Source organism: Octopus sinensis, linkage group LG1 (genome assembly GCF_006345805.1).
Source record: "Octopus sinensis linkage group LG1, ASM634580v1, whole genome shotgun sequence".
NCBI classification, from domain to species: domain Eukaryota; kingdom Metazoa; phylum Mollusca; class Cephalopoda; order Octopoda; family Octopodidae; genus Octopus; species Octopus sinensis.
Genome location: NC_042997.1, coordinates 176,001,841 through 176,022,568, shown reverse-complemented (window position 1 = coordinate 176,022,568; position 20,728 = coordinate 176,001,841). Strand labels below are relative to the sequence as shown.

The window sequence follows — 20,728 nt, the reverse complement described above, 5'->3', positions numbered from 1 at the left end:
AGATCGCTAAAATAAGAATCAGGAAAACACTGGAGTCAATGTAATTGACTTTCTCCACTTCTTTAAAATTCCTGACCATGTGCCAAAATTAGAAAGAATTACTATTATCATTATTATTAGTGTAGTAGTGATTGTAATATCAAGAGGGTTCCAATGTTATCACCTGTAGAATAAGGCCAAGCGATTAGAATTTTGGGCTCACAATCATAAGGTTGTGGATTTGATTCCTGGATTAGGCAGTGCATTGTGATCATGAACAAGGCACTTCATTTCATGTTGTTCTAGTTTTCTCAGTTGAAAGGAGTATCAACAATATTGGGCGGGAATGAGGTAATCTTGCAGTGTACTGGTATCCCACCCATGAGAAAGTCTTGTACTTTCAGTCATTTATACATTTTGAAAACTGGGATATGCTCCAGCTTAGCAGTTTGAAACAGATTAACTAATTAGCATTAACATTGTACCGTAATTTAATCAAATTACTAAATATTCTCATTTCTCTCTCTTTTACTTGTTTCAGTCATTTGACTGTGGCCATGCTGGAGCACCGCCTTTAGTCGAGCAAATCGACCCCGGGACTTATTCTTTGTAAGCCCAGTACTTATTCTATCAGTCTCTTTTGCCGAACCGCTAAGTAACGGGGACGTAAACACACCAGCATCGGTTGTCAAGCAATGCTAGGGGAACAAACACAGACACACAAACACATACACACACACATATATATATACATATATATGACAGGCTTCTTTCAGTTTCCGTCTACCAAATCCACTCACAAGGCATTGGTCGGCCCGGGGCTGTAGCAGAAGACACTTGCCCGGAACCAAGTGGTTGGTTAGCAAGCTACTTACCACACAGCCACTCCTGTGCCTATTTGCTCATGTCCAATTTACTATGAAATAAAGCATGGCGTTAAGTAAATTAGAAAATAATTTATTGATATTCACCTAAACTAAATGGGACTAAAGAGCAATCCTCTTTGTGGTCACACAATCTGCTGCTAGAAACAGCAGCTAAGTTGCCCTCGAATCATGTACTATCACCTTAGAGGCATTATGTCGAGAAAGGTTAAAAAAAGAAAGAAGAGATGTTTATAAATGGAATGTCTCTGACCATAGGTCTGCTCAATTAGGGCTGACCTGAGACTAAAAAATAACCAACAATAAAGACAAAATTCTGTCATGCACAAATGAATGAAAGGTTTTGACTATGCAGACAACAAGCAACAAATTGCGAAGAGAAATTTTACCCTGTTATATCATGAATAGTTCATCCAATTAGGCAGAGACAGACATGATTGTAGAAAGCTTAAGAGAACAAGTAAGAACAACAGATGAGTCACTGACTAAAATCTCAAACTTTATGTACATTCAAGCATGAATGTCACAAATACCCCTTATATATAGATGCATGTATCTAAATGTGTATGCTTGTATACAACTCTGTGTGTGTGTGTAACTCTGCATTTATAACTATGAAGAATGTAATTGTAAGAAAAGAGTTTAGTTGATTACATTCAATCCTAGTACTTGACCGACACTTTATTTAACAAGCCAAAATACGAAAGACAAATTTGATCTCAGCAGGGTTTGAACTCAGAATATAATAAATCTGAACAAATACTGTAAGGTAGTCTCCTCCCCATGCAAATACTAACAAGTCTACTCTTAATTTCTTACATAGACAAAGTTTGCTTTCGTAGGATTTGAACCTAGAAAATATAGAGCCAAAACTAATTATCACAAGACATTTTGTCTGATGCTTTAACTATTTTGCTAATCTACTACCTTAATAAGAAAATAAAGATTGATTTAAACACCTTTAGCAATCAGATTATTCTGTCAAATACAATGCTTAGTTATTCACATTATTTTACTTAATCATGCATTGTCTCAAAGCTTCAAGATTATGATAATGTGATTTTATATTTCAAGAATAATATTGTAAGGTAGGTGTGAGAGGCCAGATCTAGCCAGTTTAGGCATAAAACAAGCACAATATTAGGGCTGGATGTGGCTAGTTTAAATGCTTAAGAGTTGAATGTAATCTTAAAGCTAGCTGTTTAAAGAATAAGTTATATTTTATGGTTTATCAAATTGAGATCACTATTTAACTTTTTTTTTATCGCTTTTGGAATTGAAGAAAAAAATTAAAAGATAAATATGTGAAAAAAGATAAACAAACATAAATGAGCAGCTAAGTCTATATTGCAGCATTATTGCTTATAACAAGATAAATAATTCCTTATATTAATAATGATGAAACTGAAAAATTACTTCGTTTTAATAAAAAGACACAAGAAACTTGATAAATTGAAATATTAGAGAAAAAAAATATATATGATAAAAAACCCAAACAAAACTTACTTTCATTGTCTTCTTTATCACCAAAACACATTTTGCCTTCGACTTAAAATCCAAAGACACTAAACTTATTCAACCAAATATATATGTGTATATATATATATTTGTGCGTGTATAACTCTAATATGAGGCAAATACAAAAAAATGCCCGATAGATTAGAGGGAGGGAGAAGGAAAAAAACAAAACAACTTTTGACACTTATCACGGTTTCATGCAAATGAAGAAAAGTTCTAAGCACTGAGTTAATGTGGAGGGCTCAGATTTATGTCAATCAATTGAATTGAATTAGAAAATCCAGTAGTGAGAGAGAAATTGTAGCAGATGCAAGCTCGAAAACCAACCAGTTTAAATACTGACCTAAAAGTTGCATTGTAATAAAAGTAAAGAAAAAAAGGAGAGAGAGAGAGAGAGAGGGGGGGGGAGAGAGAATGACAGGCAGGGAGGCATAGAGGTTGGATTTTATTGAAAATAAGTTTCTCACTATATATGTGTGTGGATTTGTGTATATCTTTCTATATTTACTTGAGCGTGTCTAAGTATTATATACACACCCACACACATATATGAATACATGTGTGTGTATATATATATATATATATATATATATATATATATATACACACAGGGGCGGGGTAGTGTTTTATTTATTCTGGAAAGTTAAATAGGTTGGTTGTTTCTATGTCTTCAGTGATATTTATGAATACATATATAAAAAGAAAAAGAAAGACAGGAAACAAAAGAACAAGAAAAAAAAATGACATAAATTTGAAAAGAATTACACTAAGCCTGTTCTGAGGTAACAGCCATGAAGGCTTCAAGTTGAACAAATCGACCCAATGATTTTTTTTTTTAAAAGTCTGGTACTTATTCAATTGATTTCTTTTTCCAAGCACCCACTAAACTCTCGGAGTGGTTGGCGTTAGGAAGGGAATCCAGCTGTAGAAACTCTGCCAAATCAAGATTGGAGCCTGGTGCAGCCATCTGGTTCGCCAGCCCTCAGTCAAAATCGTCCAACCCATGCTAGCATGGAAAGCGGACGTTAAACGATGATGATGATGATGATGAAACTAGTAGAAGACACTTGGCCAAAGTGTCACATTGTGGAATTGAACCCCCAAACCAGGTGGTTGCAAATAGAACTTCTTAACCACACAGCCAGCCTGCATATCTTATTTCGATTATTTAATCCCTACAAATTGCTAGAAATACCAGGTAAATCTCCTTCAAGATCATGCACTACTATGTTAGAAAAAAAGGGGTATACTGATTAATGTGGTCCCAGATGCACTCTGCCAAGGGAAAAGATGGGATGGTCATGGCAGAAAGCTCTTTTGTTCATTGGTTTGCTTTATCAGAGTTGACCTGGAACTACAGAACAATGATTGTATACTCTTTACTCTCTCTTTTACTTGCTTCAGTCATTTGACTGTGGCCATGCTGGAGCACCACCTTTAGCCGATCAAATCGACCCCGGGACTTATTCTTTGTAAGCCCAGTACTTATTCTATCAGTCTCTTTTGCCGAACTGCTAAGTGACGGGGACGTAAACACACCAGCATCAGTTGTCAAGCAATGCTAGGGGTACAAACACAGACACACAAACTCCCCCCATATGGAAAGGGTGGAAGATATAAAAGGATGGGATGGAGACATTTTGGCTGTCATTTTGACACTGCCTATTTGGTGCCACTGATTCAATGCTGACTTATTTGACATCAAGCTTTTAATGTTTTCATCTCGGTTAATGTGTGTGAACATTTTCTTTTTATGTGTATGAGAAGGAAAGTGTTTAATAAAGTGTAATGCGTCGCTCCCTCTCTCAATCTATTTGTCTCTCCCCCTCTTTATCTGTATGTATATATTTGTGTGTGTGTGTGTGTGTTTTTACTCTCTCTCTCTGTGTTAATGTATGTGAACATTTTCTCTTTATGTGTATGAGAAGGAAAGAGTTCAATAAATTGTAATGCATTGCTCCTTCTCTCAATCTATCTGCTTCTCCCTGTCTGTGTATGTCTGACTATCTGTCTGTCTCTCCTTCTCTCTCCCTGTCTGTCTGTTTTTCCCTGTGTGTGTGTGTGTGTGTGTGTGTGTGTGTGTGTGTGTGTGTTTGCCTCCAGTGCCAAAATGTACTGTCACCAAAACAGGTTGAGTGTCCAGTCACCCATGTCAAATTGTCAACATAAAATTAGCCACACACAATCACTTCATTCCACCAGAAGACTGCAGTTGTAGCAAAGCCATGGAACAAAATTTAAGCATGGAATTTGTGGGTCAGATACAGTGGAAGAGAAAGATAGATAGACAGACAGAGATAGGGAAATAGATAGATAGACAGATAGAGATAGGGAAAGAGAGAGAGAGAACCTTCTAATCTATAAGAGTAGAATTGTGTGCAGCATCAATAAAAAGACAGAGATAGTACAAAGTGCATTGGCGCAGAGGTTTACATATCAGTTAGAGCCAACAGAAAACCACAAATTTGAAGATGAGGTTTTATGGGAAGCTGTGGCATTCAAACCTTTTTCAAAGGTATCAATGGGCTTAGAGAAGAGAAATAAGTTTTGCCAGCAAAACCAAAGCTGGATTTCGACTTTGCTGTAGAGTAACTGGTAAGCCTCCAGTAAGTCAGTCATCACTTCTTTTTCCATGAGGCACAATGTTAATTTTTGCATTGCAGGGTTTGTTAATTATATTGCTGGTACTTATTTCATTCATTAAGACAAAAAGTTAATATCAAAGCTCTCATCTACAGTTTCTACTCTACACCCTTCCACATACAATATTTGAGCTGACATTGTAAACAGGAAGAAACTAAATACACTAAGATAGCTTAGTATTCTACAATTTCATGCACCACCGCCACCACCACTACTACTATTACTACTACTAACACCACCACCAATAATAATGACAATGATGATAAGGAGAAGGAAGAGAAAACTAGTCTTTAAAGTACTTAATCTAATTGAAAGAAAAAAAAAAGACCCCAACAACATAAATAAAATAAAACCCAATAGGCTTTGGACAATGAGATATAAGTTTACTCATGTACTCTCTTGTGTGTACTCAGCTTACATTTTGAAATGTCTCCTTCCTTAGTCATGATAAAAGCTAATTTTATAGGCAATATCAATATTACCGCCATAATCATTTTAATTATTTTATTTCTCTTTTACTAGTTTCAGCCACTGGACTGGAGCCATTACTGGTGCACTGCTTTCAAGAGATTTTAGTTATTCATACAGTAGTACTTATTTCAGCCTGGAACTTGTTTTTTCTCATCCCTATTTTTTGAATAGCTAAGTTACCTTTTGATATATAGGAGCTATAACTTAGCACTATTTTTACATACACATCTCTCTCTCTCTCTGTGTTTATCAGTTTTCTATATCATCATCATCTTGTAAAGTCCAGCCTCCACACTGGTATGAGTTGGACAGTTTCACAGGATATGATGGGTCCAAAGACTGCATTTTGCTCCAGTGTCTACGTTGGTATGGTTTCTATGGTTGGATGCCTTTCCTTCTACCAACCACTATATTAAGTATACGTGTGTGCATGCAGGCTTTACTTTGTGGATATAGAGTTTGCTTAGAAAATTTAATCACACAGGTATGTTCTTTTTTTTTTATTTTTGTTTTTAACATGTTGGCAAGAGTTGAGTGGATCAGTAACACTGTCTTTTCTATTTGTATATCAAGTTTGTGTCCTGTTAAACATGAAGACCAATGTTTCTTAAGTTTAAATCTACCTCAGTCATATATGACCTACATTTTTTGAGTCATATACGACCTACAACTCCAAATAATGAAGCCATATTATCCTGCATACATCTGTTTATATACTGTCTAAATAAGTAAATACCTATCATGTTCACTTTATTATTATATCATTATCATTAGGGCATGATTTATTATTTTTTTATGCCAGCATAGGTCAGACAGTTCAAGAGAAACTGATGATTTAGGGAGCTGTGCCAAGCTCCAATGCTTGTTTTGGCATGATTTCTATAGATTGATGTCCTTCCAAATGCCAACTTTGCAGAATGTACTGGGTGCTTCTTTTTCTTTGTGGCACTAATGCTAGTGAGATAAAACCCATCAACTGTGTGGGATACAGTATTGAAGGAAGAGAAATCATGACAGGACTGGTGTCTTGCAGAAGAGGTGAATATATGGCTTACCCTCAAGGTACAAGGCAACTATGAGAGACAAGAGGGATAGAAGAACAGTAATGGTGGGTGGGTAGATAAGTGTGTTAGAGTGTGAAAAGAGTATGACAGATGATTAGAAATGGGAACTGAAGTGGTTGTGGAGAGTATTAAGTTGGGGAAGAGGAAGAGAGGGAAATGGGAGTGGATCAGGGTAGAGGAAATGATAAGGGACAGCAGTAGGGATTTAATGTAAAGTGTAGGAGAATAAATGGTATCATTTAGCGCACTCTTTGAGTAGTGTCATAGTTAGAAGATTGAGAGAAGGATGGGAGTTAAAATATAAGTTATGGGGAAAAGCTTGAGAGGGCCACATTTTTGCTAAGATGGCTGGGTCTTCTTAAGCACAGAATATCACCATTCATCTAGGTCCTTTGACAAACTCCCCTATGATGTCTGACATTTTGAGGTCTGTCTTCACTATTACATCCCATGTCTTTCTAGGTCACTCGTATCCTACACTATACATAAAAGCTCAAAATGAAAATCTTTGACCAAATCGCCTACAGCAAATACAAATATACATAGGGATTGATCTGTCTATCCATTTAGATAGATAGAGACAGAGAGAGGCAGATAGCTAGATAGATACAGAGACAGAGGCGGAGGCAGAGATAAAGGTGGAGACAGAGATATAGGCGGATATAGAGATAGAGGCGGATATAAAGATGGATATAGAGATGGATATAGAAATAGCTATAGAGATAGATAGCTATAGAGATAGATAGATTAGATATAGATATAGAGATAGATAGATATAGAGATAGATACAGAGATAGATATAGAGATAGATAGATATAGATATAGAGATAGAGATAGATATAGAGATAGATAAAGATAGAGAGATAGATAAAGATAGAGATAGATAGACAGATGGATGGACAGATTTATTTATTTACTGTAAGCAGTTTGTATAGTAGTCTGTAAATTCTTTACCAAATAAACTAGCACTTTATTTGAGAAGCTATAAGGTGATGCACAAAAGCAGAAACAGGTGTAAGTTAATTAAACTGATTACAAACTTCTTGTTCCTTTATAATTTAATTTTGTATATATGTCAGAATGAAATAGAGAAAGGTTCATATAAAGAGGTTGTGATACTCTCACTTTCTCTCTAAGTAAAAAAGACTACATCAATTCCCAGATCTAGCCTACATTGCATCATTATTATCAGATTAGATTGTGTTGTCAAGGAATCTGATGTATATTTTGAAAAAAAGGAAAGAAAAAAAAAAGTTATGTTATCGATAACAGCTGTTGACCAGTCACTATTATCATCAAATGATAACTACAATAAAATCATTAATAGTGGGAGTGATAGTATTGAGCAGAGATCAACAATAAATTTAAGTTGACTAGAGCATAGGATTTTGCAGATAGAAAATTTCATGTTTGCAGTTTGAAGTAGTATTGATTGCTGGAGACAGTTGACTCCTCTCACATACATTATCTTCATATTCTGGCACGCAAAAAAAAAGAAAAAAAAAAAAAAGAAAAAAAAAAGAGGAACCAATGATTTCTGCTTTAAACCTTATGAGGCCTAACTGCAACTCAAAGAAGGCAGGGAGGAGGGGAATCAATAATTGTTTTAGCCAGGAATATGGTACAATATTTACGACAACTAAATCTGGAGAGAAAGAGAGAGAGAGAGAGAGAGAGATCTGTACATATACACAAATGAATGAACATACAATGAGCTAATGAAGAAGTCCATATGTTGTCACTCAACATGCTAGAAATAGCAGCCAACTTTTTCTCAAATAAATTCTCATCAGTCTTAAAAAGGGAAGGACATATTAGATAATGTAGCTCTAGAAACATTATGCCTGAAAAACGTTGGGATGGTCGTCAATGGAATGTCTGATCATATATTTTCTTCAATCAGACAAAATCAAAGGATAAACATACTCCACTGAGGAATTTTAATATAACTGAAACATGTTCAGTAAAGACTGGTCTCATTGCTCACTGCAATTTGAAGTTCAGAGTAACATCACTTGTCTTAACCCTTTAGCCTTCAGATTACTCATTCATATTGTTTTGAATAAATCATGAATCATCTCATAACTTTAAAATTTTTATGGTGTGACTGCATAGCTTTAGAATGACATGGTAAGGCCAGTGTCAGAGGCCAGATATTGCCAGTTTGAACACAAAACAGGTAGAATATTCAGATCAAATATGGTTGGTTTGAATGCTAAAGGGTTAATGATGAGGATTTTTCTTTTCAAAGCAGCTATATTTTTCACTGACTAAAATCTTTCCGCTCAGTTCATTGAACATGTTAGGCCCCACTTAATATTTTCTTCATGCTCAAAGACAACTCTGAGAAATTTGTCATAGGTGTAGGAGTGGCTGTGTGGTAAGTAGCTTGCTTACCAACCACATGGTTCTGGGTTCAGTCCCACTGCGTAGCACTTTGGGCAAGTGTCTTCTACTATAGCCTTGGGCCGACCAAAGCCTTGTGAGTGGATTTGGTAGATGGAAACTGAAAGAAGCCTGTTGTATATATATATATATATATGTGTGTGTGTGTGTGTGTGTGTGTGTGTGTGTGTGTGTGTGTGTGTGTGTGTGTGTGTGTGTGTTTATGTATCTGTGTTTGTCCCCCCAACATCACTGGACAACCGATGCTGGTGTGTTTACGTCCCCGTAACTTAACGGTTCGGGAAAAGAGACTGATAGAATAAGTATTAGGTTTACAAAGAATAAGTCCTGGGGTTGATTTGCTCGATCGACTAAAGGCAGTGCTCCAGCATGACCACAGTCAAATGACTGAAACAAGTAAAAGACTATATCATTATTTTCAACTGCTTAAATCCTACATATTTTCACAATTATTCTAAGTTCTGCAAGAAATCAGCTATATTCAAACCTTGAAGGAGATGAGCTGCCAGTTAAAATGCCTCAGTTATGCAGTATGTTGCAACAATGTTTACGACTCTATTAGGAGTTGAGGGCCAAGGAAGGACCCCACTCTCAGTAAGGCTTTGCATCTATTTGGGCTACCAAATTCTACTGACAAAGATTTGTTAGATCCAAAACTATGATAGAAAGCATTCACCTCAGTGCTGATGCCAGTGCTGCCTGACTGGCTCTCATGCTGGTGGCACGCAATAAGCACCATTCATGCATGGGTCGTTACCAGTGCTGCCATACTGGCTCCCCGTGCACCATCCGAATGTGGTTGATGCCAGACCCCTGCCTCGACTGGCTCCTGTGTCAGTAGCATGTAAAAATCCCCATTCAAACATAGCTGATGCCAGTGATGCCTGACTGGTTCCTGTGCCAGTGGCACATAAAAAGCACCCACTACACTCTTGGAGTGGTTGGTATTAGGAAGGGCATCCAGCTGTAGAAACTTTGCCAGATCAGATTGGAGCCGGATGCAGCCTCCTGGCTTGCCAGTCCCCTGTCAAACCATCCAACCTATGCCAGCATGGAAAATGGACAGTAAACGATGATAATTAGTTACTAACATGTACCTATGTAGTTATGTGTAAGTAGACTTCTATATGAGAACAATCGATTATTAATCATTTTGTATGTCATGAGCTCTGATATAGTCTAAGTCTAGTGCATGAATGAGTAAGTGAGTGATGCATGTATCCATTCTATGATCAGGGTGTCACACTACAGACAGTTCAAACTTGTTTACTGATACAAAAGTGTTCTCATGCCAAAGAACTTAACTCACAGCCCAACTAACTAACTACAAACTGGAACCATAAATAGTTACATCAAAGTGCTGAGCTAACAGAGGAACCTCATCATGGCCATTGTTTCTGTTAGATACAGTAACCAAATTCTCTTGAGTTACATACTATTACTATGAAAAAGAAAACATTGGAGAATGAAAAGGTGAGATGGTTTGGCTGGAATATCTCTGAACAAAAATATAGCCAGAGATTACATGGGGCTAAACAACAGCTCAGTACTGTAGTCAGTAAGAGCTGTACTGTTAATGAAGGTCTTGTTAGGTTGCAGTGCTTAGTTCAGGTTCACCTATGATCCTGACTCAGGATAGAAGTATGTTACTACCAAACCATAGGGGGCTTGATAAATCCTTTATTATTATTTTTATCTCTTCTACATATAACACAGTTCCCGGTTCAATCCCACTGTGTAGCATCTTACACGTATTTCCTTGTATAAATTTGGATTGACAGAAGTTTGGTGATTGAAATCCAGTGTAAAGAAACAGTGATCAAAACCCATAAGATATGTGTATTTGTGTTGAATGAAAAAAAAAAGGTATATTGAACAACAAAACTTTATGGTATTTCTACCCATCTTTATTGTCTCCCTTCAATGAGGACAGACTTCATCTTTTATTCTCATCTGAAGTTGACAGAATAAGTATTGAAGAGAATGTGATATAATTCATTGAAACTTTTAAAGGTGGTAATCTAGCATGGTCGAAATCTATTGACTGAAATCCTTTAACTCTTTTATAGACATATTCATCCAAAATTTAATTATCCTTAAAGTAGTTTTATACACCAATCTATCTTCTGTTGAGAAATGTCATGTTTGAAAAAATTTTGTAGAGATATGGCAAGTTTATCAAGGCAACAGGACTTGTAGAAAATACCAATTCTATTTTTAATTTTTTGGTAGATATTTACCATCATAAAAGGAATAACCATGAAATTTAATTTCACTGCTAAAGAGTTAAGGTGGTAGCCCAGTATGGCAGAAGCCCAGTGACTGAAGACAGTTACAGAAAAGATTATGCATAAAGCAGTGTATAACAGCTGCAACCATCCATTTTTCTTTTTGCAACATTCTCTTTTTGCAACATAATTATCTTATCAAATATTTTATTGATATTCTGTTTATAAATGCTTAGTAGACATATTGAGAGAGGTGGGGGAGAAGAAAGAGGAGAGGAAAAGAGAGAGAGAACATGGAAAGATAGAGGAGCTAAAGAGGGAGAGAGGACATAGTGGAAGAGAGAAGATATGGAGATGGAGAGAGAGAGAGGACGTGGAAGGAGAGAGAAAGAGAGGATGTGGAAGGAGGGAGAAAGAGAGGACGTGGAAGGAGAGAGAGAGGACATGGAAGGTGGTGGGAGGGACAGGAGGTGGAAGGACAGAGAAAGAGAGGACGTAGGAGAGGACATGGGGGAAGAAAGAGAGGCATGGGGAAGAGAGAGAGAGGGCATGGGGGGAAGAGAGAGAGGCATGGGGAAGAGAGAGAGGGCATGGGGGAAGTGAGAGAGGGCATGGGGAAGTGAGAGAGGGCATGGGGGAAGAGAGAGAGGACATGGGGGAAGAGAGAGAAGGCATGGTGGGAAGAGAGAGAAGGCATGGGGGAGAGAGAGGGCATGGGGGAAGAGAGAGAGGGCATGGGGAAAAGAGAGAGGACATGGGGGAAGAGAGAGAGGTCATTGGGGGAAAAGAGAGAGGGTATTGGGGAAGAGAGAGAAGGCATGGGGGAAGAGAGAGAGGGCATGGGGGAAGAGAGAGAGGGCATGGGGGGAAGAGAGAGAGGGCATGGGGGAAGAGAGAGAGGGCATGGGGGAAGAGAGAGAGGGCATGAGGGGAAGAGAGAAAGGGCATTGGGGAAGAGAGAGAGGGCATTGGGGAAGAGAGAGAGGGCATTGGGGAAGAGAGAGAGGGCATGGGGGAAAAGAGAGAGGGCATGGGGGAAAAGAGAGAGGGCATGGGGGAAAAGAGAGAGAGGGCATGAGGGAAAAGAGAGAGGGCATGAGGGGAAGAGAGAAAGGGCATGAGGAAGAGAGGAGAGAGAGGGAAGGAGAAGTGGTAAGAGATGTACATATAAATATAATGGTGAGAAGAATGTGAAAGAGGGTAAGGAAACAAGAGAGAAGGTAACATGGAAAGATTGATAAGAACAAAGTGGAGGAGAAACATACATAGATATTCAAAGAAAGATTGTAGAGGTAGAAGGGAGAGAGAAAGAGAAAGAGAGAAATAAACGGAAAGATATTGGTTGCAACAAAGAGAAAGAGAGTTACACAAAGACAAAACAAGAAAAGAGAGAGAGAGAGACAGAGAGAGAGACAGAGAGAGACAGAGAGTGTGAGTCAAAAGGAGAAAATGAAAGGAAGTGAAGCAAAGAGAATTAGACAAAGCCACATCGATAAAGAAAAAAGAGAAAAGTCAAAGCATAGAGAAAGTCAGACAAGTAAGAGTTTTATATCTGAATTTAGGTAAAGTGGGGGAGGGTTTTGAAGAACTAGCTTATCCACATGAAAGCGACAACAAGCTTTATTATATCAGGTGTGGGCAACCTTTTTGCAAACAGTAGGCTTTATGAGACATTGTTCATCATAACTTGCATGATAATTCTGAACTGACATTTTAACATTGTGTAGATGTGGCTGTGAGGTTGAGAAGCTTGCTTTTTTCAATCATGCGAGCTTGGGTTCAGTCCCATTGCATGGCACCTTACACAAGTGTCGTTCTACAATAGCCCCAAAGCCTTGTGGATGGATTTGGTTGATGGAAGCTGACAGAAGGCCCTGGTACACATGAGTATGTGTGTGTGTGTGTATGCACGTGCACGCATGTGTGTGTATGCATGTGTGTGTGTGCATGTGAATGTATATGTGTATGTGTGTGTGAATGTATATGTGTATGTGCGCATGTATGTATGTGTGTGGTGTGAGTGTGTAATCTTTTCTCAACACAAAATGATGGCTGTAAATGAGCACAATGAGGACAAATGAGGTTTTTCTAGTTTTCCATGGAAAACATATTTGGCTGTGAGAAAATATTACCTTACTTAGTAAACAGGTGGGTGTTGGTGACAGGAAGAGCATCCAGCCATAGGAAATCTGCCACCATAAATTCCATATAACCCATGCAAGTATGGAAAGTGTATGTCAAATGATGATGTGTATTAGCGAACTGGCAGAGTCAGAGTGTTGAATAGATTGTCTTGTTCTGGCTTTTGGCACAGTTCAAATCTAACCAAGGTTAGCTTCACCTTTTGTCTTTTCGAGATTGATAAAGTATCAGCGAATTTTTAGTATGATGGGATGCCTTGTAGTATTTATTTAGGTTATGTGAGTTCTGAGTTCAAAATCTTGCCTAGATTATCATTATAGTGAAATAACCTCTTCCAAGTACACATACAGTAAAAAATCAGAAGTGGTTGGGGACCAAAAAAAGTTTATATCTTTATAGAGGAGAGACTCTCGGATTCAATAGATACCTGTTATGATGATGATAATGAATATAGTACAGCTACAATATGTATTATACTAAACAAATCATAGAACATGCTTAAGAGAAAGCAAGAGTAAATGGGATACAAAAACAAAATTAGTAAAATTCAAGATTTAGTCTTAAAGATTATGGAAAAAGGCATTATGTGTGACATACAAGAAGTCATAAAGGATTGTATATCATCTGAATGCTCTAGGTACCTTGTGCCTGTATTAGACAATATATCAGAGAGATTGTCCAGAGATGCCATCACCATGAAAAACAAATAGTTAAGTACATTAGCAATGACTTAACACTTAATGTTAGTCATCTCTGGTTCATATTCTGATTTCCATTTGCTTCATAATATCATTGCATTTCAAGGTTATAAAAGGAACAGACTTTGATATGATTAGTCACATTTAGTTTTAAAGCAGAGTTTTTCAAAGATGATTAGGCAAGAGATATGGATTTAATTTTCAAGAAATTTAAGTTTTGAAATGATTGGGGAAAAGTCAGTAATGTTACGATTTGTAAAAGGTTCTAATATCACAAACTCCTCACTCCCTATAAAGAGAGTGCTATAAATGATCCTATAGGATAGTGAGCAAGCAACAACTAGAGTTCCCTGTGAATTTGGGGAGTTTGCAAAATAGAAATTAAATTTCGAATTGTAAGCCTGCCTCCATGATGAATAACGATAATGTGGAAATAAATGCCATGAAAAGTTATCATCTCAGATTCATTAGTTATCATAATATTGAGCTGTGAGAAAGCAGTACAGAATACATGGGGTTGTCAAGGTAGGATAAAAGGGAAATGGTATCAAATTAGCTAAATTAGTCTTTTAGTAATTAAGTCAAATAGATGGGCTGATGTTTTTGTTGTTTAGCACCATTTCAACCCTGGTCAAACAGACCTGTGATCAAATGCATTTCATCTGTGATCATTCCATATTTCTTTAAGACACAATGTATCTAGACCCCACCATTCAATGTGCACCTCCTGTTTTAAGACAGTAGTATATTTGAGGTAGATTTGGTTGCTACTCCTAACTGGTTGAGTAACTGATGATATAGTGACTCTCTCTTAGGGATATAAAGAAATAAATTGTGTCCTAAATCAGGATAGCATAGAAAAGTATTTTATGAATTAGAAATTGGAGAAAATTAGAACTTGTTAAAATTAATATATGGAATGATAGGAGAAAGGGAGAGTTTTTTTTTTTTTAATTGAGAGAAATAGATAGCTAGAGAGATAAATGGTAAAACAGAGAGGAAAATGGATAGAGATAAAAGCAGAAAAACATAAAAGAGAATAATTGGTTGTGGCTTATCGGTCACACCATATGAAAATAAAAATGCATGATGATAATAGCAAATATGACAATTAACATCATAATAAATTGATGAACTACGTGTTACTTTGAATAAGCAACAAGTAAAATAAACAGAACAATTTTATTTCATGACACCATGTCTAACAATTTGACCTTAATGAATGATGAAACTACATGACAAGAACAGTTATAAATATCTAAACAAACTTAATGACTGATAACAATATAGACTATCAAATATCTTTTTATTATGAATAAGAAGTACAAATAACATTAGTTTTCATTTCAAACAAGATAAACACAACATTAAGGTGTAGACTATTACATTGGATTAGATTGGATTGAATTGGCTAAATTGTGAAACTATAATTAATAGCTGTGAGGAGATGGGCAGTTAGAGAAGGACAAATCACAAACCATTTTCATACCAACCTGCTCTAGATTGTCTCAAGTTCTAATAATAATAATAATGGAATTATTGTATACAGTGCTCAGGTGCACCACAACTTGTCAAAAAGTGCATATAAAGTATATGCAGTAATGTACAAATGTCTGGAAAGTGAACAGTGTATGAGTCAGATACATGCTTGCATGTGTATGGAGGGGAGAAAATCAGGTGTAGTGTTGGCGAATCTCAGGAAGCATGGAAGTTTTGAAGGATGCAGTGCTCCAACAATTAACAACTGATGCCGGCAGTCTGTTCCATGCTTCAGCAACTCTTAGCGTGAAAACATGTTTGCGAAAGTCATGGGAGCTGTGCTGTTTTCTAACTTTGTAAACATGTCCATGGGTGTTAGACAGGTGGAGTTTGAAAAGGTGCTCAGAGTTATTGTTTGTAAGATAGTTAATAATTTTATAGTACAAAAATCTCTAATTTCATAGTGCTCAAAGTTAAATTAAAACCTTCCATCATAATTTTGTGTAAGAAATGGAAGGTTTTCATTTAACTTTGAGTACTATAAAATAAGAGATTTTTGTATCATAGAACCTGAGACAATCTAGAGTAGGCTGGTATGAAAATAGTGATTTATCTTTCTCTTCTTTATGTTCCAAGCACCAGTTTAATAATGACAAGATTACTTTTAGATTAGTATTGATACCTGAAGCAGCCTCAGATTAAACTACTGGTGTGTATAATATAATGTGTAAAAAAATATGGGGAAGTACTTGTAGTATATTGTCTTGAAGGAAATTTATCAAAGTATTAAAAACAGGTTTTCACACTGAATGTTTTCAAAGTGAAAAGTGGCCTTTTTTTCTAGAAGTTGACAGTTTTGTATGCTAGGAGTTATAATCTAGACCTCACCCCTAGCTTATTGTTGGTGCTTACTTTGATCCCTAACTTATTACTGGTGCTTACTTTGATCGTTAATTTATTACTGGTGCTTTCTTTGATCCCTAACTTATTACTGGTGCTTACTTTGATCGTTAATTTATTACTGGTGCTTTCTTTGATCCCTAACTTATTACTGGTGCTTATTCTATCATTGTTGTAATGAGTCAGATGAACCTATAAAATTTTGTTTGCATAAGTTGCAATTGTAGCAGTGGTAGTGTTGTTTTCGTAGTCGTTATATTGCTGTCGGTTTCTAGGGTAGACAAGCATAAATGTTATGCTTAGTAATAACTCATTAAGTTATTTACATATTTTGACTAATTCATCCTATTTATGCCTTGTAGTTTTGTGTGTTTGCATGCGTATGTGTGTGCATATTACTGACAGAGACATACAGACATGTTTCTGGCACTAACACACACAGAAATACAAATGCCTTTCTATAGCACCTACTCATAAGTGTATATATATATATATATATATATATATATATATATATATATAAGTATGTCATGTTCTGAATATCATTCTTATAAAGCACAAGCTAGGTTACTCTCTAAACAATGAAACTAAGATACAAAGCTGTAAAATCATGTAAGGCATACAAGGTGAACAATTCTGCTCCAGTACAAGCAACATATCCGGCCACCCACAGACATTCAAATGGGTCAACAACAATACCATCTTAAAAATGCTAGTGCAACTAGCCTGACCTAGGTAAACATATATGCAGAAACATTTGTTTGTTTGTTTTTTTTTATGACCACACCAGCACCATTGTCATTGACCAAATACACTTTGTCTTCCCCACTGAGTAATATACAATAACAAAGTAAATTGCCAACACTCCTTGTCATTAGGAGGCTATTTAAAATACTTTGGCAACAATGCATGTTGTGTGAGTATATGTGTATATATGTGTGTGCACATGTGTATTATGTGTAATTAATGATACATAAACTGTGATTGTGCCAAAGAACAGGCCATATCAGAAGTTATATTTTGGAGTTTTTTGCACCCGTATAGAGGGCAGTGACCACTAAACTATGTTAATGTTATTGACAGAGACCCTCAGGAAACTGAAGACCAACCAAAGTTAAAGGAGAAAAGACACTTGATATGACATGGTAAAATGCATCTAAGTTGTGGCAACTTCAAGAAGATATATAAAGACATTCAAACATTAACTGAAAATGCACTCAATCCCTATCAGTATAAAATATATTCTTAAAAGAATAGTTGACAGCCATTATATATGTATGAGCAAAACACCCCCCACCCCCACCCCGTCCAATGGACGGTGCTGAGTTGTCAAACATTTAAACCAAATTTTCTCAGAACAACTTGTCCGACCATCCCATAGGCCTCCCCTTTGAGAAACACAGATTTAACCTAAATTTGAGACACAGCAAAAGAAGAAATAAAAATAGACTTTTTGTCTATTCCAAAGAAAAACGATTTTATTCACACAAATATGCAACCGAAGAGTTTAAAGTACCAGTAATGATAAGGCTGTTGACTGGGAGAACACAAACATGGTTTAAACAGAAAGCTTGGCAGGAAAGAAACGTGCCTTTATGCAGTACAAAAACAACAAAAAATGGGAAGGTGCAGTTATGTACAGGTTGACAGAAGAAAGGCAGGTCAAAAACGGCTTTATCGATCGCATTCTCACCGCGAATCGATTTTTGTAATTTTTTCAAGACTTATACACGCCCTGATACCATCGGTATCTACATATCAAATTTGAGTGCAATCGGATGGAGGATGCCCGAGATCCTAGAAGACACACACACAGACAGAATGGATTTTATATAATAGACTAGCACTATGACCCGGTGTTGCTGGGTCATAATGCTAGTACATGCATATACAGCTGTGCGCGTGCACACATACATGCGAGTACTGTCCAAATCTCCGACCAATCACATACAGCTAGCTGGCATTCAATTGGCGTATCAAGTTTCGGGCATTTTGATTGGGTTTTGGATAGAAAATTCACCAAAAATCACTTCCATTGATTTTTTAATGGCTTTGCGGGGTGACTGGGGAAATGTAAAGATGTGCACAACCACCCTTGGATGGTTTTAAATGACCATAGAAAGTGCGAGCCCTCTAACTGAAAATTGTGGATTTGTATAAAGGACACACACGCAGACATTTTGCTGTTTATATATATAGAGATTAATAAAGTTGGACTTGCATTTATTTATACAGTAATTTTTGCACATAGCAACTCTCAAGTAAATAAAACATGCAAAATTACCATGGTTCAAATTCAACAGACATTGCTAGGAATACTAGCAAATATAAAGATCCATTCTTTAGCAACAGGAGAATGCTGAGAAGAATAATGATTTCTAAATTCAGCACAGAACTTTTGTTCAGAGTTTTATCAATTTTGCCACACTAATATCTTAATAATAATTCTTTCTATTATAGGCACAAAGCCTGAAATATTTGGAGGGGGACAAGTCTGTTACATCAACCCCAGTGTTCAAATGGTCCTTTGTTTGGCCCCAAAAGGATGAAAGGCAAAGTCAACCTGAATGGCATTTGAACTCAGCATTTTGCCTGGTATGGTATAAATTCTGCCAGCTTGACACCTCAATAATAATCATTCTTTCAATTATAGGCACAAGGCCTGAAATTTGGGGGAGGGGGATAGTTGATTACATCGATCTCAGTACTCAGCTGGTATTTATTTTATCGACCTCAGCGGAATTTGAACTCAGAACATGAAGGTGAATGAAATACTGCTATGCATTTCGCCCAGATTCTGCCAGCTCACTGCTCTTTACTCTTTTTTTACTTGTTTCAGTCATTTGACTGTGGCCATGTTGGAGCACTGCCTTTAGTCGAACAAATTGCCCCCAGAACTTATTCCTTGTAAGCCTAGTACTTATTCTATCGGTCTCTTTTGCTGAACCGCTAAGTTACGGGGATGTAACTCACAAGGCTTTGGTCAGCCTGAGGTTATAGTAGAAGACACTTGCACAAGGTGCTATGCAGTGGGACTGAACCAGGAACCATGTGGTTCGTAAACAAGCTACTTACCACACAGTTACTCCTACACCTACTGCCTTAATAATAATAATAATAATAATAACAATAATAATAATAATGGTTTCAAATTTTGCCACAAGGACAATAATTTTTGGAGAAGGGTCTAAGTCAATTAAATCGACTTATTCAACTGGTACTTATTTTATTGACCCAGAAAGGATGAAAGCAAAGTTGACCTCAGATGAATTTGAACTCTGAATGTAAAGGCAGATAAAATGCCACAAACCATTTTGCCCAGCTTGCCATCTTAATGATAATAATAGCATCAACAAAATAAGCTTCAAATTAAGTAGGTAAATAGTAGGAGCATTGTATGACTTTTCCTTTCCTTAAAGCATTCATAATACGTTAAGTGTTTTGGGTTGGTGGCTTCTTTTGTGTTTCTTTATTAAGTTTCAAATAGTGTCTTCTTCATTTGAAATCAAGTGTCGTGTGAGAGAGAGAGAGAGAGAGAGAGAAGAGAGAGAGAGAGAGAGAGAGAATACTGATAGTAACTGTCTAAACAATTCAAGAAAATTGATTCCTAACGTTGGACATAATTCCACATATATTTGGAGAGAGGATATTGATTAGATTAATCTAATACTGACCCTCAGAAGGAAGAGAGTCAAAGTTGATCTCAGCAGTATTTGAACTCCTAATATAAAGATACACAATTAAATACTACAAGGCATTTGGTCTGAAGCTCTAACTATTCTGCCATTATGAATTTAAGAATGAAATTAAAACAAATAAAACCTCAACCAAGATTTAAAACTTTTACCAGACAACTTCCTGAAAAGTTATTTCCACCCAACTCTAAAGTCAGGGAGGACAATATTTTTGATAACTCAAATACTACTTTTTTCTTGTGCCCATTTCACAACCATAAAGTTATTTAGATTTAGGTTATACCTGAGCCCACTAACCTATAATATAAAATATTCCAGTTACAACTATCCTTCTTTTCTTATTTTATTGTTATTTTTATTTAGATGTAGCACATACTACAGACAACATTATTAAATATGTTCCTAAGGTGGCGAGCCGGCAGAATTGTTAGTATACTGGACGAAATGTTTAGTATTTCGCCTGTTGCTGTGTTCTGAGTTCAAATTCCGCCAGGTCAACTTTGCCTTTCATCCTTTCGGGGTTGATAAATTAAGTACTAATGAAACACTGAAGTTGATGTAATCGACTAGTCCCCTCCCCCAAATTTCAGGCCTTGTGCCTATAGTAGAAAAGATTATTTA

The 20,728-nt window shown here is 36.6% G+C and overlaps 1 protein-coding gene across 4 annotated transcripts in view; it reads right to left on the bottom strand.

The window, feature by feature from the left end:
- LOC115212006 (choline transporter-like protein 2) overlaps positions 1-20,728 on the bottom strand; it is a 206,067-nt gene that overhangs the window by 72,355 nt on the left and 112,984 nt on the right. Inside the window, exon 1 of one of the 4 annotated variants that reach the window (XM_029780815.2) lies at positions 2,370-2,718. The exons of the other annotated variants lie outside the window; for them this stretch is intronic. Within the exon in view, the coding sequence (XP_029636675.1) occupies positions 2,370-2,400 (31 nt within the window). The 5' untranslated portion in view covers positions 2,401-2,718. Of the gene's footprint in view, positions 1-2,369; positions 2,719-20,728 lie in introns of those variants that run through there. 4 annotated transcript variants of the gene reach the window in all.